Consider the following 26,238-nt stretch of genomic DNA (forward strand, 5'->3'; position numbering starts at 1 on the left):
CAATAATGATGCTTTAGTAAGGTTGAGTTGTTCATTAATGGTGTATTGTTCTTCAGCAACCAACAGTGACAGGATAGGTATGGGTGCATTAAAATAGATCGCTCTAACTGGAGCACATTTAGGCCAAAGGCTTTTAACAGAAAGGTAATAGGAGTGGCATGCTCAGGCATGTTATACAAACAGAAAAGATCAAAATAGCTCTATTATAAGAAGCAGCAATTAGCAACATATCTTTACAACAAAAATAAGTTTCCAAATTAAATAATTAACTGCACTGCTCATGAGAGCTAGACACATATATACACATTTCCCTGCACACGCTATTTCTAAATATCTTTTTCAAATACGTAGTGCAATACAACTTTCCCAGCAATCACAACACAAGCGAGGTGCCCCACAAAGTAGGGCACAGAGAATTTCTCATGGCCACAATCCTGCAGTTCCTACTCAGTCAATACTCCTAGTAATGTTACATAGAATTTTGCCTAAGAGTCAAATAAGTAGGCCCTTAGTAATGGATAGTACACTCCTATGTGTGGAGTTACTTTAGATGTAGAACTCTTAATACATAGAGATATATTCTCATATCTCTGCATGATTTATACAATGGCTATTAAAACATTTGAAATATAAATCATTTTTGTGTGCATGCCATTTAATTTACAAAATAGACTTTCAGGCAGTGGGGCACGTCTGTATCAGGAGGACTGATTACTTTATGAAATAAAGAAATAAAACTGGTATATCACTTTTACCACTGCATTTTTCCCTTACACTGTGTCACACCAGTAACAGGTAATATGATATGCCATAAAGCATTTTAATATGACTTTGTAATTAGAAAGCAAAAACATTTTCTGTAACAGTTTAGTATTAAGTCTTTATGTGCACAAATGGTGTTCATAACCTGAAGCAATATGGATTTAGTTTGATAGTATTTTTTTTACTGAAGTATGTATTTCATTCACTAAACTAGTTAGTACAAATTAATATTAGTGGTACATATAAAAAGAGATGTAGTCAGTTACAAACCTGGCAGTATTTTTAGATATATGTATGTATTTTAAAGTCTCGTGATGGAATGATAAAAAAGGCAGGAATCTTTTTAATTAATGGAGCTCTAGTAAGAGATTTGCACTTGTATTTCTCATTAGCTTACAAGTAGCCCAAGTCAGTCTGGATACACTGCACCAGAAGTTAACGAGTGCCTAAAGCTTTGATAAAACTTAAATGCAGTAGGTTCCATTACATTGTATTTCTGTTTAAATGTATAAAAAACTGTAATGGAAACTTATTGGATAAAAATATTAACGTTCAAATAAAACTGCACTTGCATTTTCAAATCAGATTTAATCAGCATGACTTGAATATTTAATTTAGTTTTATGTGCCTTCTACTATAAAAAAATATTACAGATCTACCACTTATTTTACATTAGGTATTTTTATTGTGTTATGTTATGAATCACAGGCTTTCCCCACAGTATAACCCATATTTGAAGGCTTCATCAAATTTGTCTGTACAATGCTAAGTATATTTTGAATGATAAATGCCTTTGAACAATATTTACAAATTCTCTCCACTGTGATAAAAAGGCAAAATAAATAAAAAGCTTAGAGAAAGGAAATGCTGCCTAGGCTTTGGGCTTTTCCTTTTATCTTCCCTCAGCAGATGCTAGACTCCTCAGGAGATGAAGTTGGCTAGCCAGGATTGTTTCTCTTCCTCTTATTTGGGCTGTGACTGGGATCTTGTTTCAGTTCTTGGTAGTGCACCTGTTTAAACACAACATTCAGAAAGAAACTGGTCAGGTGGCCACTCACCAGCAGGAAAAAAAAAAGCACCAAAGGAATAAGTTTTTTTTTTTTTCCTTGGGGGGAAGAAAGTGCTATCCTGCTTCAAACTGTATGGGATCTGCAGCTGGGCTGCAAAAACAATAGAATGATAGATCTGGAGTGAGAAGAAAAATCAGAATTAGGAAAATCCTGCCAGGAAATAAAATAGGGTATTGATTTAATGAAGTCTTTTTGTTTTCCTCACAAATTATTACACTGAAAATAAAACAGTATCCAGTTGAAAGAGATCAATACAAATTCCTTACAATCTGTTATTTAATACATTCTCCGGTAATGCAAAGCCCACACCATGTAGAGGGGCAGATTCAGACATAATGTATGCAAGTGTAATACCAAGTATGAATTTAACCCAGCATCTGAAAATGTTAAAGCCTATCCTCTTGATCTACCTAATGATTTATGAGAACAACATGCTGTAACACTTAACAGTTCACGTAAGATCCCACACCCCACTGTAAGTGCATGAACTTCATAACACTTTTTTTTTTTAAGGGCAACCTCATCCCCTATGGTAAATAAAACAACAATTTTCACCTTAGAAAAATAAGTGGCAACAACAACCCAAATTCACAGTGTTACCACAAGATACTGGGCAAAACAGCCTGCCATTGACTGCACTATTGAATTTCCTTTCATTATCTGATATCCCTATTTCCTCTTTTCAGGGGCTGATGGCTTCAGGCAGCAGCACTTCCTACAACAAACCCCAGCACTACATTACTCCAGTGATATTTACAACAGTCCCTGGCAGTTGGTTAATAGCAACTCCGTCACCCACTACCATTTCCCAAACCTTTTTTACTGATTGCCCCTGAGGCTCCCTAAAGACACAACCAAGGCAAAAACTAATTCCCTAACTAGAAAAAGTGCAGAAGACTCACCAGCCTGTTTGAGTTTCAATTTCTATGGGCCAGAGAATATAAAGTCAAAACAAAATAATACAGTTTTTTAAATTATAAAAAAACAAAGCCATAGAATTATTAATCTAATGTTAAATTGACAACCATATAAGAATTAAAAAAATATATACACACCACTTGTACATCTGAGGGAACTCTGGAAAGGAAGTCAAGTAGCTCATTGTTATCAATTGCATATGGACTGCGCAGTTTCTTTGTAAATTTATTGATGCCTGGAAAAGTGATAATTCAAACGTTATTAAAATCTCGAGTTTTTATATCATCTGACAAAGATTTTAAGATACATTTCATAGTCTGATTTTTAGCATTAACAGTGCACTGTGTACTCAGGCCTGGTCTATGCTAAAAAGTTAGGGCACCGTATGTTGACTTGCATCGACCTAGTTGTGGCATGTGTCTACATCAAAATTTGTCTCCTGCCAACATATGCACACCATTACAGTGACACAATGACATCATCTCCCCAAGTGACACAGTGCAAGTGTAAACACTGCATTTCCTATGTCAACTCTAACTGCTCTCCAGCAGCTGGCCCACAGTGCCCCTAATTCCTGCAACAGTGGCCTGCCTGGTCACAAACTCCAGAGCCAAGAGGTCACAGAGACCCAAAGCTGCCCACCACCTCCTCACCCCTCCTTTAAAATCCCCTGTGTGTTTTTGAAATTCCTTTTCCTAACTGCCTCCTCCTTGAGGAACACACCTACCAGCTCACCTTTGTTGTGTGCATCAGACCTTGCCAGCTCCAGAGGCACTAGAAGCACTCTTGCTGAGAGCAGGCAAGACATTCTGGGTCTACTTGTGTGGGGAGAAGAGGCTGTGCTATGGAACAGCCACAGAAATATTGACAGCTATGTGCAGATTGCACAGGGGATGCTGAAACAGGGGCCTGAGAGGGATGAACAGTAGTGGCACCTGACAGCAAAGGAACTTTGCCTGGGATACCAGAAGGCAAGGGAGGGCAACAAAAAATCTGGTGGTGTCCCCAGACCCGCAGTTTTACAACAAACCATGCCATTCTTGGTGGTGACTCCACGACACTCTACAGAGCACTGTGAATGCTTTGCTGGAGCCTGAGGAGGAGATCCCAGCTGTGAACAGTGATGAGGGGGTGGATGTGGACTGGAAAGGGGTAATTTTAAATTGTTGGACACAACATAATTTTATTTTAAACATTACTAAAACTAGCTGAGAGAAACACGAAGCGGTAGGCCAACTCTTACTAATTGTTTCTCTGGCTGCCAACCCAAGGGTGTAGCTCCCACTATTTAGTCATGGGGGGGGTGGGTCTTTTACATACTTTAGGGGATGCCATGATTAAGACAAAGAAAAATAATCACAATTATTAATCATTTTATTATTAAATAAAGAAAAGAAAACAACAAGTAAATCACTGGTGACTTCCAGTACAATCTCGTCTCTCTCTGTCTCTGTGGAGAGCTTTTAAAAGAGATTACACCCTGGAGATTGAACAAGTCCAGGGGGTGCTTTTCTCTTAGTAAGTTAAGACCGAAGTGTATTGTTTCCTAGAATTATTGTGAATGCAGTTTAGCATCGTATTAGACACTGCAGCAAATTATTGTTGCTTCTACATAAACAGCTTAAGCTTAAATAACCAGACAGTTTATAATTGGAGAAAGTAAACAATCTTAACTAATCCTATGAAATTGAAGAAAATGTTTAAATTAGTTACCTAGTAGAAGCCATTTCAAGCCAATTAACCAATACTAAGAATCCTAAATCCAATTAAAATCCACTATTTCTGTTTGCCAATGTTTAGCCCATCTCCTCTCCAGGAAGACATGGTTTAACCATCTAATGATTAACAGGAGAAAGTTAATATTTTAAGTTACAAAAGCATAATAATATCCCAATAAAATCATTACAAGGGTCTTGGCAGTGTCTTAGTTAACTTTCTCTCACCAAACCAGGTTGACATTTTGGGGAGGCTTCCTTGGTTTCTCGAGTGTTCTGTGTTTTTCCCATCTGTCTGTGGCAGCTTACTGGATGGATAGGATGGGTTGTGAGGTGCTTGCTGTCTAAGAAGCGTAGCCAGGGGCACTAGGGGCAAGGAGCTGTATGCATGTGTGAGGTGCTCACTTCAGAGTTTTTACATCTGTCTCCTTCCTATTTTCAAGAAATTATAGAAACACACACCCTTTTGAGGTTTTTAGATTTAAAATTTTTAGACTGAAAGTTGCTTGCTGTCATCCTTTCAGGGTTGGCTTAGGTGACACTTTCAGCTCTTGAATATAAAGTCCGTTTAATGAATATGCAGTATTTCTTAACTGCCTTTGTTCTTGGGGATGGAAAGATCTAGATATCTTTTAAAATTAAACCTTTTTCTTTTTGTCCAGTCCATTTTCTAAGATATTTTTCAGTTTTATCTTTTAATCTTTTTCCAATAGTCCAAAACATTCCTGTCTTTATACAAAAGTTCTGTTCTTGAAACTGTTTTTTTTTAATTAAATAATTCAAATAGTCTTGAGCTTAAATAATTAAGTGTTGACGACTTTGGAGATTTGATTCTTCTATTCTGGAGTTGGTTGAGGGTTTGCTTGTGCACTGCCAGAAATTAATTTCCCATTAATATGAATATCCTATACTTAAATGGCTTCTCACACTAGTTGACCAAGGTCATTAGATTCCATGTTGGTCCATAAGGCATTTTAACATTTACACAGCAATGACATCAGGAGCTATATTCGGAAGTTTTCATTTAGCTAACATATTTGGAAGTCTGCATTTCACAGAGGTCTTTGCCATTTCAACATTTAAGAAATAAATAAAAGTTTAAAACATCTCCAACTAAACATGTTTTTCTCTAAAGTGTTTAAGAACACAAGCAGATTTTCTCACAAGAGTGGGCCTTGGTAGAGCCCACCTTACCTAAACTTATTGCTCTGATAACACACCCTACATTCCTTTCACAATCATGTTTCTTCCTAAAACATCAGTGTTTACATGCTTTATTTCTTGATATTTGCTTGTCCATGGGAAATAAAAACAGAAACCTGGAATTTCTTATGTTAGGAAATGTTAAACCTAATCAAACTAGCCAAACATATGTATTTCCAACCATCCTGACTATAACCTTGTTAAAGCTATATCTTAATATTCAATAAAGGTGCAAACAAGTTTGTGATTACTTAAGAAATTAAGTCGAACTAATTTTATTAATGTAATTTTTGCATCAATATTGAGATTCTTCCTCCACAAGAAAGGGGTGGGGATGAGATGTGGCAGGGACCCTACTGTGAGGCAGAATCTGTTTGAAACTCTGCTGGAGTCAAAGCCACTTCAACCAGGTGAGTGAAGATGTGCTGATGAAGGAGACGGGAGCTCAGGTAAGGTGGTATGGTACTCCGATTACACAATTCACATCAGATCAGTTCCTGTGCTCAGGTCTGCTTTTCAATTTTTTTGCTTGTTGAAGCAGGCAGGAGGGGGCCATGCAGAATAAATTGTTAATCTGAATAGGGATGTCTCGTCTATCCTCATGAGAGCTGTCAATGAAACTTGCATGGAAATATTCTGCAATCCTCTTCCGAAGATTCCTAGGGAGCACATCCTTGTTTCTTACCCCACAATAGGAGACCTTCCCCCACCACTCTGCAAGAAATTTGGCTGGCACTGCTGCAATAAACAGGCTAGCAGCATACAGGACCAGGTGGCTTTGGGATGTCAGTTGCAGCTGGGTTCTCTGTGCCTTTGTCACCCTGAGCAGTGAGCCAAAAAAATCACCACCATCTGTGAAAATAGTGCCATTATTCACTGCACTTCTCTTATACCCGTATCCAGAGAGGGGTGCCAAATAATCAAGGCTTCAGTGCAACAGAACACTCGCCATGGTTTGAGCTGCTGAGTGGTGCTGTAGTGAGGTGCTCCAAAGCTAAAGTGACAATGAACATTTCACATTAAAGGTATGTAGGGGGATAATGTAAGACAGTTTTGAGACTTATCTTTCCCTTTCCATTGTGACTGTATATCAGTGCTGTTTCTGCCTGTTTTAATCAGCAACTTCTAGCAAGGTGGCCTTGAAAGATGCCCCTGAATGTCTGACCCTGATCAGGAGGAGAAAGAATAGGATTCAGAAGGACTTGCTCTCTGACACCCTCCCATCTTCTACTGCCTCAAGTCTGTGAACATAGGGCTTGGGAGGAGCCATATGACCATGAAAGACTGAGAATGGAGAGAGCTGTTGTGCAGGAGAGGGAAAAAGACAGAGGTGCATCGGGAAGCACACCAGGACATCATGAATTTGCTAAGGCAGCAAACTCAGATGTTGCAGAGCAGTGTTGACCTACATTCCCAAGGTCCTGGACTCAGCAGCCTTTCCAGTTATTGGAGAACTCCACAGTCACAGCTTGCTACATGCCCCAACATACCAGATGGCAGCCTAGTCTACATCCTTATCCCTACCACTGCACACAGGCGGGACAAGAAGAATAATCATAGCTACACATATACAGAACTGTGAAAACCACGGTGCATGTGTAGCCACAACCTATTATACTGTAGTAGGTTTTACATATATGAATATTAATGATCACTCATTTCTTCCTTTTTACTTGGCATTTTCAAGTATGATTCACCCTTTTACAGTGATGGTAGAAGACTTAACTTTGTCTGTTTGTTGGCTCTTTAATTTTGTTGTCTGTTTCTTTGCACAGTTTTTTTTTTTTTGGAGACTCAGTATCTTTATTAGTTTACACCAAGCATTACAGAATTCACAGCAGGAAGCAAACACCCACTGATATTTAATCTTCGTACACACAACAGTCACTTTCATAATACCATCAGACAATATGATTGTGGTTGACTGTTAAAAGAGTCTTTCTTTAATGCCTCCTTTAGCCATATATCTCCAGTTGGCTCTTCTATTAGTGTCTGGCTGTTCAAATTCAGCAGACACCCAGTCCACCCTGACAGTAGCTTTTTCCCCTTCATCCTCACAGATATTATGTAATACACAATGAACAGCTATAACGACGGAGATGTTGGCCTTGCTGAGATCCTAGCTAGTGAATAAACAGCACCAGCACCCTTTCTATCTACCAAGAGCACATTCAAGGGTCTTTACCTGCTGAGCTAATAGCTGAATCTTTTTTTTGGTGCTGTTCAGGTAGCCAGTGTACAGCTTCAAGAGCCAGGCTAGCAATGGGTGGACCGGGTCCCCCAGAATCCCTGTTAGCATTTCAACATCACCAATGGTAATCCAGTGGTCATGGAAGTACGTTCCTGCTTGCAGCTTTTTGAGAGGTTCTGTGTTCTTAAAGATGAGAGTATCATATTGCTATCAATTAAGTGCCCCTCGTGATCCACTAGCACTTGCATGACCATGGAAGAGTATCCCTTTCTGCTGATATACTCAGTGACAAGGTGGATTAGTGCCAGACTAGGGATATGCATGTTGTGTATCACCCCAGTATAGTCTGACAACCCGACTGCTGCAAATCCAGCCACTATTTCCTGTACATTACCCAGCATCACAGTCTTGTGTAGCAGGAGATGCTTAGTGGCCTTACACACTTGATGACAACTGCCTCCACTGTGGATTTTCCAATTCCAAACTGATTGCCAGCTGATAGCAATCTGGCGTTGCAAGTTTCCACATCATGATTGCCACTTGCTTCTCCACTGTTAGTATAGCTCATTTTGATGTCCCTGTACTGGAGGTCTGAGGCAAGCTCAGCACACAGATACTGGAGTGTGGCCTGTCACATCCAAGGGTTTGAAGCCACTGCTAATCATCCCAAACCTGCATTACAATGAGATCCTGTTAATCAGACCTCGTTTCTCAGGCCCATAAGCAGTGATCCACCATGTGGAATGGCTCCGCAATCACCAGCAGCAACCTGGCATTTTTTTCATCATCCCCATGAGTATCTGGTTATTGTGCTTGAACATCTCATCACAATCTTGGTTGTAGCAGTACTGGTTCAAGTTCTGCAAATACAGGCGAATTTTGCATCTTCTATTAGCAACTCATGAGAATGGTGCTGAGCTGTGAAGGATTCATGCTTCTGCCAGAGAGATGGCAGAGACAAAAATGCAGTGCATGGGCTGTGGGGATTTTTTTTAAATGGTGTGAAAATTACAGGATGTGGACATTATTTTAGGATGGAGAACGCAGCATGGTGGTAACTTGATCTCGCTCTCAGAAATCCCTAGGCAAATCACTGATATCCCATAAAGCACTGCAAAAATGTCTCAAAAGACAGTGGGCTGGGCAGTGGCACAGGACACACTGGGATACCTATCCACGGTGTGCCAGATTTTACACTGACGCAACACTTATGTTGGGTATGTGTAGCACCAGCAAAAGCACCCAAGTGTGCAAGTACCCAAGTGATATACAAAAGTTAGCGACTGTTTCCCGATACAACTTGCACTGATGAGACTTTGTAGTGTAGACATTGTATCTGTCTCTAAATGTGCTCATGGAGTATTTTTCCCCCGACTATCCCCTCCTTAAATTTTCATCTTGGCAGTAACACTGAAAGGGGATTGGAAGTTTTCAGATGGAACATTTTTCTGTTAGAAAATGCCAATTTGTCAAAAGCAAAACATTTTGTGGTAACATGTAGATTTTGAGAAGGGTTCCGATGGAACCCTACCTTGCTAGTCATGTTTCAAAACCTGCCTGCTAGGCACGTTTCAGTGAAAAACCTGCTTGGTTTCCTGCCAGCTTGCCTGCCCAGCTCCCTGGCAGGTGGCCTGAAGAATTGCTTCAGAGTTGGAACCCCAGGGCTTCCAGAGTCGACAGCTCCAGGGAAGCTCTGCCATGGTATCAGACTCTTGGGCCAGCTGGCTGCCCAACTTCTGGAGTCTGGGGAGCAAGCTGTCCAGAGAGCTGGGGAGTCCTGACATCCCACAATATTTCATCCCAGAAACACTAAAACATGATGTTTCTGAAGTATGCAATATGTTGCTGGGGCTGGCAGGCTCCATGGCACCCTCAACTCTGAACATTCAGGAACTGTCATGGAGCTGGGTATCCTGGAAGCCCTAGCAGCTTCTGATTACAAAACTGCATGTCAGTTTCAGTCAGCAACCACCAAGGGTCCCGGGGAGCATATTTCACTCCAGAAATATGTTTTGGTATTTCTGAAATTAAATATTGCAGAACTTCAGTTCATGAAAAATTTAGACTCTTTGGCCTGATTGGGACAAATTTTCTCAAACTTTTCCATTACTGAAGAATGAAAATTTGATTTCCTGGTCAACTCTAGTGGCAACTTGTGTTTTTACCTTCTGGCACTTTGCAGTCAATCAAGGTAATGATCTTTACTCCTCTGCTTCAGAACTCTCAGGCTATACTGTCAGATTCAAGCTCCTGTCACAGTTTTGTTGTGGGTTTTTTAAATATATACTGTATTTTGACTTAGGAATATTATTAGAATGGAAGGTTTCATAGTTTATTTTTCCACAAAAAGAAAAACTGTACTGGGTTATTCAAATCAGCAACCGAAGTTCAAAGGCACCACGCCCATCTTACCAAAACTAAGCTAAAACAGCATTTCTAAATTACAATTGCTATTGCATATTAGACACTGGATCTGAATCACCACGGAGGGCTCCCTGGGTTATAGCCTGGCAAGGCCTAGTTTGTGGGCTGTGGAAACAAAATATGTCCAAAGCAGGGCCCACAGTGGCACAAGCCTCCCAGAATCCCACATCAGCCAGAGCAAGCTGGGACAGCACCCAAAATGAACTGGGCCTGCTCTGTGGGTTTTGGGACCAAGCTAGCTGGGACATAAGCTGATTCAGTTTCTCATTCAGGCAGCCTTTGCTGGCAGATCATCTATGAAACTCTAGCCAGGTTATGAAGCTTTATGCCCTTGGCAGAATGTGTATAGCAGAGCAGTAGTGGTAACACCACTGGCCTTCCACAGAGTGAATCCACAATCCTACACAACTGCCCTGCAGTGCAGAATGTGAGGAGAGGAGAAAGTTGCACCCTGGGGGGAAGAATTTGGTAATTGGTGTACGTTTTGAAATTCCAGCCCTTACTAAAATTGGTGAATAGGGTATCTGAGACCCAGTCACATCCATTTGAGGGGACCCAATTCAGCATAGAGGCACTGAGAAATCAATTGTCTATCCCAGACCTTCTCAAACTGATCTTGGACTACCTGTTGGTAAGGAAGAGCTGGCAGACCACATGGAATCAGCTGCTTCTTGGTAGCACCAGAAGAGTCTAGATATCTGTAAAAATAGCTATAAATAAGGAGGAACAAACCTAGGATTCTCCTGTTAGCTTTATCACACAGGAGGAGTAAGAGACAGGAGCCACTATGACTGGAGACTGCAGCCAGACAAGAGCCACCATTAGGAGAGATGTGTTCAGGAAGAAGGGAACCAGGCACCATGTGAAAAGGAGTGGGTGAAGCAGAGGACTGTACAGCAATGAGACCGTGTAAGGGGAAGGAGAAAAGAAGAAAAACAAAATGGATGGGAGGGAAGCTGAAATGGCGAGCAAGAGGAAATGATGTGATTAAGCCTTTTCAAAACATTTAAGATGAAGCATTTTGATAAGAGCTAAAAATACATCAATACTTTCTAACATCATTTTTCCATATAAGCAGCTGTGTTAGCCACAGGGATGCTGCACAATTTTTAACAGAATTAGATTGCAGATGGTCCAGAAAAGACACTGGACAAGTTTGAGAATTCTTAGTTCATTCAGAGGAAGAGCAAAGAATCCTTTGGAATGAAGAGTCTAAGAGAAAAAGTCTTCAGTGGGTGCAAAAGAGGAAAATGTAGCAATGCAGATGCTATCTGACATTGCCTGGAGGAAATTTCTTAAGGAGAAGGGTTGTCTCACTAAATAGCAGCATGGCCATATGAATTTGCAAAGCAGCTCAGAAACTACTTTCTTGGAGGTGACCACCTTTCTTTCACTAAAACCAAATAAAAATAAGCATTTGCTTTTAAATGCAGAAAAAATGAATGAGAAGAGGAGTTGAATATACACAATGAGGGTAGAAATTCCAAATAAAGTGAAAATGTGTGTGTGTTTGCTGGGTTCCATTTCAAGAGCAGTTTTCTGGACTTAAGTCAACACTTTAAACCTCTGTCACAAATGGTCTATCACCTGGTCTATGTGGGGAAAAATGCAATTTTGGAAACAAACTAAAAGACTGTGCCTCATAGCAAGGGTAGGTTAGCAGTAGAAAAGTAAAAAGTAAGATGAAATCCTTGAACATGAAACACCTCATACCTGCCTCTTTCATTTGTATAGATTTTTTTTCCCTAAAACTTGTTAACTGCTCCCTGTTTCTTCTGTGTTCATCGCTCATCAAATACAAGTTTTCTGAACTGTATAATCAATTTTGGTGTCATTTCATTTATGTGTAAGGACTCAGAATATTCTGCCTCCACCTAGTTTGCTTCAAGTTTCCTAATCCTGATTTAGATACAAGAAAATAAACTATTTGAAGTCATTTTACTGATTTTATATGTTGTCCATGGAGTCTGAACATTGAATTCTCCGAGGCATGAGTTTTTCCAGAAAAGAAAAGGTAGTCACTCCCATAGACTTAAATGAGAATTTTCTCTGTACAGGGTGTGTACTTACAGAATGCAGGTACAGCCGCTACAGAGGTGGGGGGGTGTTAAAAATATATGATCGAAAACATTGAACAATCTTTATAACTGGTATACTGTACGGTAGCTTTTCTAAATCAGTATAAAGAAAATACACAAGCCTATATGAGAGGTTAAGCTGTCTCCTTTAAAAAAAAAAAAGCCAACCCACTTTTGTTCATTATCCACCAGTAAAATAGCATATTTGTTTTTGTTAGTCTAAAGGTGACCCTTTAAGCAGGTGTCTAAGCACTGTGTTTACATATACTTACACAAGATAAAGTGCTGCAGCAAAAACATATTGTCCTAAATGCACTATATAGATTGAAATGCCCGTTTGTGTATAAGTGGTGAAAATAAATCAGAGTAATATCTAGACAAAGCTACACTTTGATATATGAAAAATCCTCATGGCTACATGTTTATAGTATGATGAAGTCTAGAATGCCAGACAAGAAAAATGCATTTTGCAGGTGGGCCTAAATCTTTACACAGTTGTGATTTTTAACTAACCTGTCTGTTTCCATCATGGAATAGCTTCATGACCATAAATACTGAAAACTACTGACAGTATAACTCATCCCTTAAAAAACAGTTTGTTCTAAGTGGCACAGACAGTTAAAAAAAGGCTTTACTTACCCCAGACAAGGACAATGTATCTCAGTGGAATGAAATACAGGATGACTGTGAACACACAGAGGGCAACAATTGCCAGCCAGCTTAAGAATGGGACAGTCCAGTTGAATGTACTGAATGAAAAATTAACATAAGTCAGAAGTCTAATCACTTCACAAAACTCATAAGAGAACAAACAATGGGCAGGCAGACTACAACTCTGTAAATGGAACAGTCAGTCTTCAGCAGTGAGAGGACTGAAACTGCATGTGAATGCATGGATGCTAAATATGTTGGAGATCTTGGGTTTGATCCCACCCCCTGAGAAGATGAAACTGGGGCTTAGACTCTCTATCCCACGCAGGATGACACCTATAAGTGCCTGCACGGAAGCTGAAAAGCAATGCTTATGGCCTTAGGAGTTCCAATACTTTCCCCTATTTTAGCCCCAGATCCCTGTCCTCTGTTCACTTGCTCAAATAGAGTCCGAGGCATCCCTCCACTCTTAACTGGAATGAGAGTATTATACAGTGCTGCTTCGGTCATCTGATCTGATTCTCCCCTGTACTCTGTCTGAAATACCTGGTCAGAGAGAGAAATTAAAAGCTGATCAGAGGGCACGTCTTTCTCTGTTTAACATGTGCCAGCACTCCCTGTCAGTGATTGTTCAATCACAGTGGGGGAGGACTGAGTGAAAAGTGTGCCTACGTGCAAGGTAGGCAACCTTTTCACACTACTGTTAGGGGGTTAGGGAAAGGTAGGTACAATGGGTTTTGATGAAGGTGAGGGACAATATAGGGAGGAAAGGGAAGGAAAAAAGACAGAAGCAGGGCAGCAAAGGAAAGGAAAGGAAAAAAGGGGTGGGGAAAACAAAAGAAGGGAGTGGACAAAGAGAAAGGAAATTACAATAAGGAAACAAGCTTTACCAATCTCAAAAAAATGGGAAGGGCATTATTCGTTCAAAGACAAAGGAAAAACAGAGGGATTGGGCTCCAACAGAAGTTTCAGGGAAATGGGTTGTCACATCAAACCTTCAGCTTAAAAAAACCCTAAGTGTGTGTCCCAGATCTCAAAGTGTAATAAAGATCTGCTGAGCAGCCAGTTTTGTAGAGCCTGAGTCTGGAAACAGATAAGTTGTGAGTCTCCCACCCTGAAGTGCAGTGAAGAGATGAAGGCCAGATGGAGCTTTTGTTAAATGGAGTTTGGTTAAAAGGGATTGTTATATAAAAATCACCACAACTCCAAGGATGCTCCCTGGCATTTGTTTTCCCATAAGAATAGAATGCTTTTGGCTCTAAAAAGGTTGACAGTGGCCCTTTAAATTATTATTAATAGATATGTATCTGGATCATTTTGGCTAAATTATTCTGGCTTCTGTGGTTAAATAATTACTGTTGTCTGAGTTGCTAGCTATAATTTTTCATAATGATCTCTGGCTTCTTTTGGTTGTGTTTGTCTTTTTCCTTCCCAGCAATTTTGACATATCTCCAGAGTGAACAGTATGTAAGTGTCAATTGCCGTAGGATCACTCCCTAAATCCTGGGGGACACCTGCTCTTTTCCCTTCTTCTGCATGTATTTGGGGGGAACAGAAGGTTGAGGGTCTGCTCACATTCTTGCGACTCGCCTTGGGTGCTGTGGATCACAGACACCCCATGTGTGGGAACACTGGCTCCTCACTTAGCAAACCTCCGTATGTGCTGTGTTAGCACTGTATTCAGTACAATTTTCCTTTTACATTTTTAGGAACAAATTACAAAGATTTATTGGAAGTGTCATTAATCTCACTTGTTTAGCAAGTTATGTTGCTTTCTTATACAATGGAGCAAAAATATCTAATTCCAAAATGCACAATTTAACAAAATAATCAAGATGACTTCCTTGTGCAGCCTTTTAATGAAAGATTTCTTTCAAAAGGAGGCTTGTTTTTAGAGTTTGCACAATATAAAGTGTCGGTGCCTACCTCTGCTGGTGTGCATCTGGCCTGGTTTAAAGTTGCATAATGCACTATTTTACACACATACTCCCACTGGAAAAGCTCTCAGGTTTTCCTTTTAAAGCCTTTGTTCTGAAATTCATAGACTACAACTTCCTGTAACACCATTCTCATAGAGTCACAGAGTTTAAGGCCAGAAGGGACCATCAGATCACCTAGTCTGACCTCCTGTTTATCACAGGTCACCAACACCACCCAAACCCCACACCTTAAACCCAGAACATCTTGATTCTAAAACACTTTCTACTAGCCTATTAAGAGGTGAAGGAAAGCTGCATTTGAGAGCATGATAAGCCTCATATGTCTTGTGAACTGGCCACTTGCCAATATGCCCTTTTCTTCTGATTCACTTCCACTGGGAGTATTTCTTTTGTGGCTCTATCACTGTGCACATATTGCAATCTCATAAGCATGGAATATAAATGATCACCTAGGCCAGATTCACCAAATCTAGTACAGAGATGTGAAGCCTGGACCCTGGACAGTATTCAAAATGAGGCAGGAAAACAATGCTTTCACTGTCACTCAGCTTTAGAGTCCATTGAGTGTATCAGAGGAACCTTGCTGGTAGAGGCTGTTGAGGGGATGCTCTGAATCAGTGCAGCTCCCTACCTTTTTAGCTGCACTGACATAGCAGAATGGAGGTTGTGAATGCTTTGCACCAAACATTCCATCTTAGGGGGGACATGTACCTGACTTTATGTTGGCAAAAGTCCAGGTTGAATTTAGTCCTGTCTTTTAGTTGAGAGAATCTTTATGGAATGTTTCTGGTCTCAAATAATAAACATTAAATTACTCATTCATTTAACATGTCAAACACATACCAAACTTCCCGTAATGGGCCAGCATCAATCAAAAGCAAACACTGCATAATTTTGTTTTAAAAAACAATCTATACATATGCTGTATAGTTTTAAATCTTAAAAAATAAGCAGTGGCTAAGTATGTTGGTAAGTCATATATTTTATGCACAAAGACTATAAATTACACATAAAATAGGATGAGAAATTGTTTTCAAGGTAACCTGATCTAAATAAAACCTTCCTAGTAAAAGAATACATGTGTATCTTTAAAATCTCTGAAATCCTTATTTAGGTCTGCTTATTTCTATTATCATGACTTTGTATTGATTTTTTTAAAAATGTCTGGGTTAAAAAGAGTGTTATGTCTCTCATCAGAAACACAGTCTTATTTCTTACTTCAAAGCCACAGTTCTGATTCTTTTCCAATTCATATATTTCTAAATTCCAGAATTAAAATGACAGGACTTTCATGCATCCAAGGGCCAGCATAAAGCAAAGTAAATAATGATGAGATTTAGCAATATGTCATCCAAAACTGTCGTCCCTGCCAAAAGAATATAACGTTTTGCAGCTTGGTTGGAGGGAAAAATGTGAGCACCATCAGAGCAATCCAAAACCAATGTGTCAGCACTCACTTCTTTATCCTTTCTCCAAAGGAAGCCACTTCATCAAGGACATTCTGGACACTGACACACACCTCCTGGATGGCATAGAGTTTATTCATAAATCCTTTTCTTTCACTATCCTAAAAAAATAAGAAGGATGTAGCAGCAATAACTATGTGAAAACTTTGACCATACTCATTGTCCTATATATTTCTGAAGTAAATTTCAAAATCATACATATTGCAGACATACACAATGCTCATCAGTAAAAAGTCAGCATTTAGAAACACTTACCACATGTCAGTATCTTAGATACCACAATTATTTCCCTCTACTTTGAATATTGTGTACAGACATTGTATAAACCAGGTACATAATGGAGCATAGTTTCATCTGTCACTGTAACAGTTTCCTAAATACATTTCAAAAATTCAGCTCTCTGGCTTATTGAGGATGCCAATTTCATATCCTATGAACTCTGGTCAGTGATAAGAGTCAGGCAACTATATTACATCTCAGATTTCAGAACTGTACTTTCTTCAGTTGATGTGGGTATCCACATTTCAAGATGATAAAAGCTCCTTTGGAAGTACAGGGAGTAAGAAACTAGACACACTTCAGGTCCTAAGGATAGGCTGCTGACCTTAGAAAATGACTTGTCAAGTTTCTGTATATGATTTTTCTCCCCCTCCTCTCACCGTTGGGCAGGGATTACTTTAAATTTGACTGAGATGCTATTGGGAAATGCCAAATTAATTAAATTGAATGTGATAGGAAGGCTTGTATTATAGACATACAAAAAGAAACCCTTGCACTGCTGGTCCTCTGCTGCACCCACTATGCTGCTATCATTTTTAACATTCCAATTAAATGTATAGCCTGTTAGGACATCCTGGTACACCCATAGCACAGCAGGTGCAGTCTCCCCAGAAAAACCTGTGTGCACTATTTAGCAGCAGACAGATGTGTGTTTAAATTGTCAGACATATCAGTGACCTCAGCAATCATTCCACTGAATTTAGCCAATGAGCATACATCCTCTTCCCAGGAGAGGTGGCATTCTGTATGGTAGTTTGGTTACTTCCTTAGCCAGGTTTCCAAGCTGTACTGGATTTTGAGTCATAGAGCCATTACTTTATCTACATAAGAAGATTCCAGCATTGTCACTCTGTGTTGTCACTTTGAAGCCTAGAACGTCTGTGTTGTAGCCACGTTGGTCCCAGGATATTAGAGAGACAAGGTATGTCCCATGTTGATACTCTGTTCTCTTCCCCCAGGAGACCTTCCCAAGAATCCTCATCCAGTAGCCACATAGCATCAGATCCATATGGAGTCAGATTCTACCACTGAAAAATGCTGCATGTAATAACTCTACCACTACAGTGGCTAAAAGTCATTTTCTCCTGGCCTTTCTCAGAACATACATGATTTGGAGGTTTGATAAATAGGCCAAAAATTTACTAATGGATTGATTCACTGTCATGCTGCCTATAATGTATTTTCTTAGAAGCGTTCTGTTTAAAAAGATGCTTTTCAGGGTTAGCAAACTTTTGAAAAGCAAAATGTTTGGATAGAAATTTTTTACTTTAAAACTTCTTCCGTTACAAAGTACATACTAACATGGTCCCCTATGAATGAAGTAATTAGTCTTTATATATTGTATCTGACCCAAAACCACAGTAGGTAATGGAATTGCTCTGTGTTGCATTCTAATATTTCTTACTTTTTCCACTAATGTTCAATAGTTTATGAGTAGAAAATGCATTGGTATATTTCTTATAGTGTCATTTTTTTGCTTTTTTCCTTATAAACCAGCTTGGATGAGGGAACTATCATCTAGCGTTTAAACATCCAAAGGTTCTCTAGTGACACTGGTTCAAAAACTGCACTGTCAAGATTTCTTCTGAAGATGTTAAAAGAATTGAGGCACAAAAAATGGGTTGGCTGTAATGCAGCAATCATATGAGGGATATATATGACAAAACTATTTCTAATGATTCAGTATACTGCAAAAGTTGTAAATACCAGGGGATGCAAAACATGCAAGTCATTTTGAACCCACTTATAAGAGTCAGATTGTATCCTCAATTCATTTGTGAGGTTAATAACCGTATTGCTGTTAGTTCAAATAATGTATTGATCAAGCAAAAATGAAACAGTGGTACCCTTAGCCCATCCAACAATACTGAAGTCTGTTTTTGAAGTTTTTGTTGTTGAAGTATGCCTTCTTTAAATCAGTTATAGAATGTCGGGGGAGACTGAAGTGTTCTCCTACTGGCTTTTCTATGTTACCATTCCTGATGTCTGATTTGTGTCCATTTATTCTTTTACATAGAAACTGTCCAGTCTGGCCAATGTACATGGCCAAACCCCGTTGCCTACTCTGTCCCCATATCTACTCTAGCGACACCATCAGAGGACCCAACCACATCTACCACACCATCAGGAACTCATTCACCTACACATCTACTAATGTGATATATGCCATTATGTGCCAGCAATGCCCCTCTGCCATGTGCATTGGCCAAACTGGACAGTCTCTACGTAAAAGAATAAATGGACACAAATCAGACATCAGGAATGGTAACATACAAAAGCCAGTAGGAGAACACTTCAGTCTCCCTGGACATTCAATAACAGATTTAAAAACTAGCCATCCTTCAAAAAAAAAAAAAACCCTTCAAAAACAGACTTCAAAAAGAAACTGCAGAACTAAAATTCATTTGCAGATTTAACACCATTAATTTGGGCTTGGATAGGGACTGGGAGTGGCTGGCTCACTACAAAAGCAATTTTCACTCTCTTGGTATTGATGCCGCCTCATCAGTTATTGGGCGTGGACCACATCCAACCTGACTGAATTGGCCTCGTCAACGCTGGTTCTCCACTTGTAAGGTAACTCCCTTCTCTTCATGTGCCAATATATTTATGCCTGTATCTGTAATTTTCACTCCATACATTCGAAGAAGTGGTTTTTTTACACATGAAAGCTTATGCCCAAATAAATCTGCTAGTCTTTAAGGTGCCACCAGACTCCTCATTGTTTTTGTGGATACAGACTTAACACGGCTACCTCAGATGCATGAAAAGAAATCTGTTTTTTAATATAGTAGGAAACAAATAAACCACACTTCAGCTTTCTGCTCTTTATACTATATATAGCTTTGCTTCTTCAGTTTACATTCTCAGATGCTGCTTTCATTATAAATGTATCTTGATTTATAACCAAATTGTGTGAGAAAAGAATTATAGCTATGTAATAAAAACAATGCCCTTTGTGACGTCTCCAAAACTCAACAGGGATTACTTTAGGAGATCCCGAGGCTATTTTTCTTTACAAATATTTTAGAAGACAAACTTGTACCATTTTTGAAAGCACGTCTGTCCTAAATTATTCCCTTTAAAAAAAAAAAAGAGAGAGAGACAGAGAATCACCGTTCCTTCCCCCCACCTTCTGAGCTTAGAGGAAATTTATTGACATATTCTGAGGCAGGCATAGACAAAACAGCACAGGAAAGACGAGGCGGTCAGAAGGATCAGGGTTTGGCTTTGCTTAAACTAATTCCACATGCCCTGCTCCAAAGATTTGTAGAGAAAATAATCTGGGATAGGGAAAAGCTGCACTTATTTTTTTTTCCAGTAAGATGCTGTGTTAGCAAATAGAACATATGAGCCACCTTCAGAGAACCAAGGTCCTTAATAATCCATTTTTCAAATACTACTGGCATTTCCTTTCCAGACAAAGATGGACTGTGACGAGAATCAATTTGATCATTTGTTGGCTACAATTGCCACATTTCTGGAAATAATTGCCATTTAAATACTGGATAAAATTTATGATATGAAGCCAACAACAGTTTTATTACTATTTAATTTCTATGATTTGTTTGTTTGCAGTAGGCTTAAGGTAACTCAAAAAGCAAGATGTTTGGCGAGGGATGGGTTTAAGAATAAACTACAAAAAATGTCAAATTAATATTGGTCTGACTTGAATTTGCAAAAGGAAGGGAATTCAGAGTAAGGATTGAGATGGTCTTCTCATATATTGTGGTTTACAGTGGATATACTGCCTGACAAATAAAACCACTTGGCATTGATACAGTGATTTTCAACTCTCTCTCTATTTTAGATATACTGAATCTGAAGAAGAAAGTTAAATGATTTCTCCCAGATCACATTGATGATCCTTATTAGACACAAACAGAATATAACCCAGCTCATCTGCATCCCATGCCCTACCGCTGGACCATACTTCTGGTGATTTAAGAAAAGAATAACTGCTCTAGCACCATTTTTTGAGGAGTTAAAGGGCAACCCTGAAGCCTGTATTTTAAAAAAGGAAAAGGGGCAAAAATAAAAAGGATTCTTCACTCATGGTGCTGTAAATCAGGAGTAACTCTACTGAAGTTAATTAACTCAAACATGTGAAGAACTGGTTTTAAGTGAGAGAAAATTTTAAAGGTGGAAATCAAAGCTCTAAATAGGTTACGGTGGATAAATGCCCTAGACATAGACATAACTTGATTAACTGGAAGGAGTGGGGCAGTTTTGGAAACAAGACAGAGATGGGTGAAGTTGGAGGGCAGGGGGAAGAATCACAAGTAGGTAGTTTCTAAGTTTTTAGGCAGTGCCGTGGTGGGGAGCAGGAAGACAGAACATCCCTCATTTCCTGAGCCTTTCTTCACACCTGCTCCCTCAGGATAGGGAGTTGGGTGGTTATTTGTACAAAGGCTGAAGCTGACTGGCCTGTAATACATAAAGCAGGAGAACAGGAAACTAAGCTATCAATGGTAGAAGACCAGATATGAATCCCCTCATTGTGCCATAGGGAGTTTTTTCTAAACCTATCCTAGGGTTGTGGTAAAGACAAACATTTAATTCTTCACCTCTGTCCCAGTGAATTACCAGTTACTGCACATCAGTAGGGACTCAACCTGTGACCTTCAGCACTAAAACCAAAGGTCTCAATAACTTGAGATGAGGAAGAACTACTTTAGCAGTAGGAATACCATCTGAAAAATCCTACCCAGCAGCCCCATTCCAAGTCATGCATCTCCCCATCAATATATGCTGCCTTTACAAGGTTTCAGAGTCAACTGCTTCTCCCTATGAGGATTTCCTCATCTTCTCTGCAGATAAGAGTGATTAGATTTGGGTCAGTCTCAGTAGTAGAGTAGATGCAACATCAAAACAGAAGGAATCACATGCAGTGCCTCCCCTAAGTTTCAACAAGTCTCACAGTTGAAATGCACTGGGCAATGTCCATTCAGGCACCTGTGAATTAGACCCATGTCAGTTGGGAATGCCTTAGTCCTTTATTGGCAGGAATTGTTAATGCCTCCCTTAGGGAGGTCAAACTGGCAGCTATTGTTAAACACTATGCTATGGCCTGGCCCTGGCTCATAAAAACTGTCACTAGGTATTAACAACCTCACAATTACCTGCCAGACTGCAACCCCTGATTTCTGGGGAAGATCACTGAGAAGGTGATAGCAGGCCAACCCCAATAGTATTTGATCTTCTCCAGTTTTTCTAAACCAGTATCAGTTGGGCTTCAGACCTGGGCATGGCACACAGATGATTCATTAGTGTATCATTTCCTTGGGGAAATGAGAAGTCAGACATCCACAATGATACTACTAGATCTAAAAAGGCTTTGATGCTGTGGGTGCTGCTGATTTGTCCCTGGGACCTGATGGGGCTCATAAATGATCTGGAACTGGTTTCATTCATTATTTTTGTAGTGATCTCAGAGGCTTAGGATGTTTTAGTTGCTCTTCTTCCTTACACTTGTCACCTGGGGAGTACCATAATGGTACAATTTTGTCATCCCTCTTATTTAACAAGTATGTGAAGAGATTGTGAGATTCTTTCAATGGCAGTTGAAGGTGTTTAACAATTTGCAGAATCCAGTCCTTAATTTCCTAGCTAGTGATATCCCATGTCCTGGTCCTTTTTCACAGCAGCTGGTTGGATCCTGAAGAGAGAGATGGGGTACCAGTATGTGCTCCCCATTTTGAGCAAATCTCGTAGCTTCCTAATCTTAATCATGTAAAGGGAATGAAGATACTGGGGGGAGGAGGGAACTTCTTGTATTGTAATTTATTTTACGTATTACATAATACATTATAGTCATTCTGAAAGAGACTTATATCATGAAGCAACATTCTGGACTTCCCAAGCCAGCCCTTTGGAGTCTACTGTTATATGAAACGCCAAGGTCTACTGATGTTATGGAATGGGAAGGTCCTGAATCACAGGTTGTCTAACTCAGCCAAGAAATATGAAAAAGCAGAACCTTACAATAGTCATACCTATCATGAAAATGAACCATGGGACAAACTTTACATTTGATAATCAGAGCTTGATTTTCAGATTCTGGCCTCCACTTGTGTATTACAACTTTTCACAATCACATCAATGACTGCACTTCTGGTGTACTGACACCTGTATGCAAAAATGCCAAATGTTTCACCTGCAAATTCCATTTGCTAACATAATTCTGTATATGCCAATTCTACCAGTTGCATCTACAGATATTAGTGCACAGATCACTAATGGATTGTCTTCAATACTTATTTACATTGAGTTAGAACCCAGCCTTGAGGAACTGCATTAATGAATGTGACTTGTCCCCATCTACACTGATTACTAAGTTTCAGTTAACATTGTGTCAGTTAACATAACTCCTCAAGGTTTTGTTCTAGTGTGATGTAAATTTTTAGTAAAGACAAACTGTAAAAGTAAAACCACAAAGGAGTCACAATTTAAAATAGGCAACAACAGATCTTGCCAATGTTTTTGGAAAGACATCTACTTCCTCTGGGAAAGGCCCTTGATGTTGGACAGGCTAGAAGGAATGGGAGAAGAAAAAGCACAGAAATTCTCCCTGAAAATTTCTTATGAAGATAAAGGGATTGGAAGAGCGTTGAGAAGCCAGAAAGGGAAACTCAAAGAAGATTGAGGGTTAGATAAGCATATGAACTTTTGGATGCTTATCCAAACCAGACCTCCAAGACTTTTGAGATTCAACCTTCATTAACAATACTACTCAATAAAAAAAAATAATGAACTGTTTGATATTGAAAATTTAAAATAATTTTCAATAACTTCTTTATTCATAAGAGTCATTTTTCAATGTACATCTCTACAGTGCTCTGCTCTATAAAAAGGGCTGATTATGTAGTTAATTTATCATTTTAATCATAATTATGAAGTACATTGGCTCAAATATAGCAGATGTAAAAGTTACACCTATGTTTCAGTTTAGACCATGGAATGTAACTTTTATTTTCTCTTTGAAAACATTAGGATAAACAAGTTCACAGACTATAGAACCTAAATAGTCAAGATCATCTTCATCATACAGATTTATGACATTTTAACTCAGTGTCAGACTATGCTTTGAAAATTTATTTTGTTTTGAAAGTCCTTGTCAATAAAATATTATGATTTTATAACTCTCTCTCGAGTCCAACTAAACAAACAAAGATGAAGATTTTAGGCTAAATTATGGCTAGACCTGCACACCCAAGAGAGGAGCATCTAATAGAGAGCTGCTGTAAATGCTGCTGCTGTCTCAGAGCTGCAGCTCCAGGAAGGATGCACCAGAGAGAGGAAAGCTTAAAAGATGCTACCACTGCTACAACAGGTGTCACCCAGATAGAGACTTACTTGCTCAACAACAGATACCAGAGAAAGGAGCCTATAAATCCTGGCTCCTTTCTAATCAGTGTCTAGACCCTATTGCTCCAAGTGCCTCACTGCTATGGTTGTTTCACAGTTATTTCCACCCACCCACCCATACACACCACCTTTTTTATTGGATCAGGGGTTTCGAAGTCAATGATGTTTTGATCCTTAGCTGCTGAAATTATTTGCTTCGACCTTTTGATTCCTAAAAATACTAAGTGACAGGGAATTCCCCCCCCCCCCAGATTTTAATTGTACCTGGATGTGGTCACAGTGAGCATACTGTACTCGAGGGCTCTAAAAACATCTCCCCTACAGAGACCAGGTTATCTATTGTATATACAGTATCTGAGGGAAAAGAACATAGGCCATACTTAGAAGATAGGGGATTCTATCCTGGGAAGCAGTGATTCTGAAAAAGATTTGCAGTCATGGTGGATATCAGCTGAACATAAGCTCCCTGAGTGACTCTGTGGCCAAAAGAGCCAATGTGATCCTGGGATGCATAAACAGGGGAATCTTGACTAGGAGTACTTGGGCACTGATGCAACCACAGCTGGAATACTGGTGCAAGTTCTAGTGCTCACAATTTAAGAAGGCTATTGATAAATTAGAGAGGGCTCAGAGAAGAGCCACAAGAATTATTAAAAGATTAGAAAACCTGTGTTATGGTGGTAGACTCAAACAGTTCAATATGTTTAGCTTAAAGAGAAGGTTAAGGGTGTAAGTATCTAAATGGGGAACAAATGTTTAATAATGGGCTTTTTAGTCTAGCAGAAAAAGGTATAACATAATCCAATGGCTGGAAGCTGAAGTTAGACAAATTCAGACTGAAAATACGGTGTAAATTTGTAATAGTGATAGTAATTAACTATTGGAACAATTTACCAAGGGTAGTGGTAGATTCTCCATCAATGACAATTTGAAATCTGTAACGGCTGTTTTTCTAAAAGATCTGCTCTAGGAATTATTTTGGGGTCATTCTATGGCCTGTGTTATACAGGAGGTCAGACTAGATGTTTACAATTAATCTATTCCCCCAAACAAGAATCTTTTGTTGCTGACCAACCAAAATATTTTGGCCACTTTTTTCAGTTTATTGATTTAATTTAATGTGACTTATCATGAAAAACCAGAAGGGGAAAAAAGACTACATTCCTGGGAGAATTATTTATATGGATCAACAGTTCAGTTTAACACTACAGACCAGACCCTCAGCTGATATGTATCAGTGTAGCTGCACTGAAGCCAAGACTGCTATGATGAAGATCAAGCCCTAAAATTTTAAACTGAAAAGATCAGTCTCAAGTACTCGCTGCTAACACTGATTCTTTGCATATAGTATTAAATACAGGGATTAAAGATATTGGCTTGATTCTTAACTGGTGCAAATCAGTATAGATTAATTGAAACCATTCATTCTAACTAGGATTCTATAAAAACAGTATTAAAAGTAGTAACTTGGGAGTTCTGGGCTTCCTAGCTCATAATGAAAGTTCTAATGGTGGCAAAAACATCTTGGGAGAAGTTTTGAGACTGAATTTCAAAGCAGCAAATTGATCTTTACAGAGCCTACAACATTTTTACTAGAAGTTCAAGAGGTGATGGTAAATAAAGAGGTGAGCTTAGACGCTGAAGTGCAAGATGTACCACTATGATCATCTCTTCAGTTACCACCTCACAGAGATCTTATTTCTAGAGCAAAGATGATTAACTAAGTGACGTTTGAGTGTGTTGAATATATTCATTTCAAAGAATAGTTAAATAATTCAAGCACACTGTTGAAGATTAATGTAACTAAAGAAGGAATTTCAGAAAAAGCACTACTGCTTCTATGAGTTCTCCTGATAAGGTTTAAGTTTGGCTAAAATATATTTTTATCCCCAGTTACACCAAGGGGAAAGGTGAACGAGTTGTGAGACATTGGAGGGTGGAGTAAAGAAATCCATCAATCTGTCCATCGTTAGCAGAATCTATCTCATTGATACTCAGACTGAGGCTTTCAAGCCACAGTGGCTCTTTAATGTGTCTCATGCAGCTCTTTGTAGCACATATTAAAACACCGTGTGATTGAATATATAATACTACAATAAATGAAACAATGGAATCATACTATTACTATGGCTCTTTTGGGTAAAGTTGATCTCTAATCTCGGGGCACTTTCAG

General features: G+C 39.2%; 1 protein-coding gene across 11 annotated transcripts in view; it reads right to left on the minus strand.

Moving 5' to 3' along the window:
- The window catches only part of MCTP1 (multiple C2 and transmembrane domain containing 1), a 444,146-nt gene continuing 417,908 nt past the window's right edge, over nucleotides 1-26,238 (minus strand). For all 11 annotated transcript variants that reach the window (XM_039545048.1, XM_039545043.1, XM_039545040.1 and 8 more), the window contains 4 exons: nucleotides 16,410-16,519; nucleotides 13,001-13,110; nucleotides 2,888-2,985; nucleotides 1-1,772 (listed from right to left, as the gene is read on the minus strand). In XM_039545048.1, the coding sequence (XP_039400982.1) occupies nucleotides 1,701-1,772; nucleotides 2,888-2,985; nucleotides 13,001-13,110; nucleotides 16,410-16,519 (390 nt within the window). In that variant the 3' untranslated portion in view covers nucleotides 1-1,700. The remainder of the gene's footprint in view (nucleotides 1,773-2,887; nucleotides 2,986-13,000; nucleotides 13,111-16,409; nucleotides 16,520-26,238) is intronic.

The sequence above is a fragment of the Mauremys reevesii genome, linkage group 6 (genome assembly GCF_016161935.1).
Source record: "Mauremys reevesii isolate NIE-2019 linkage group 6, ASM1616193v1, whole genome shotgun sequence".
Lineage (NCBI taxonomy): Eukaryota > Metazoa > Chordata > Testudines > Geoemydidae > Mauremys > Mauremys reevesii.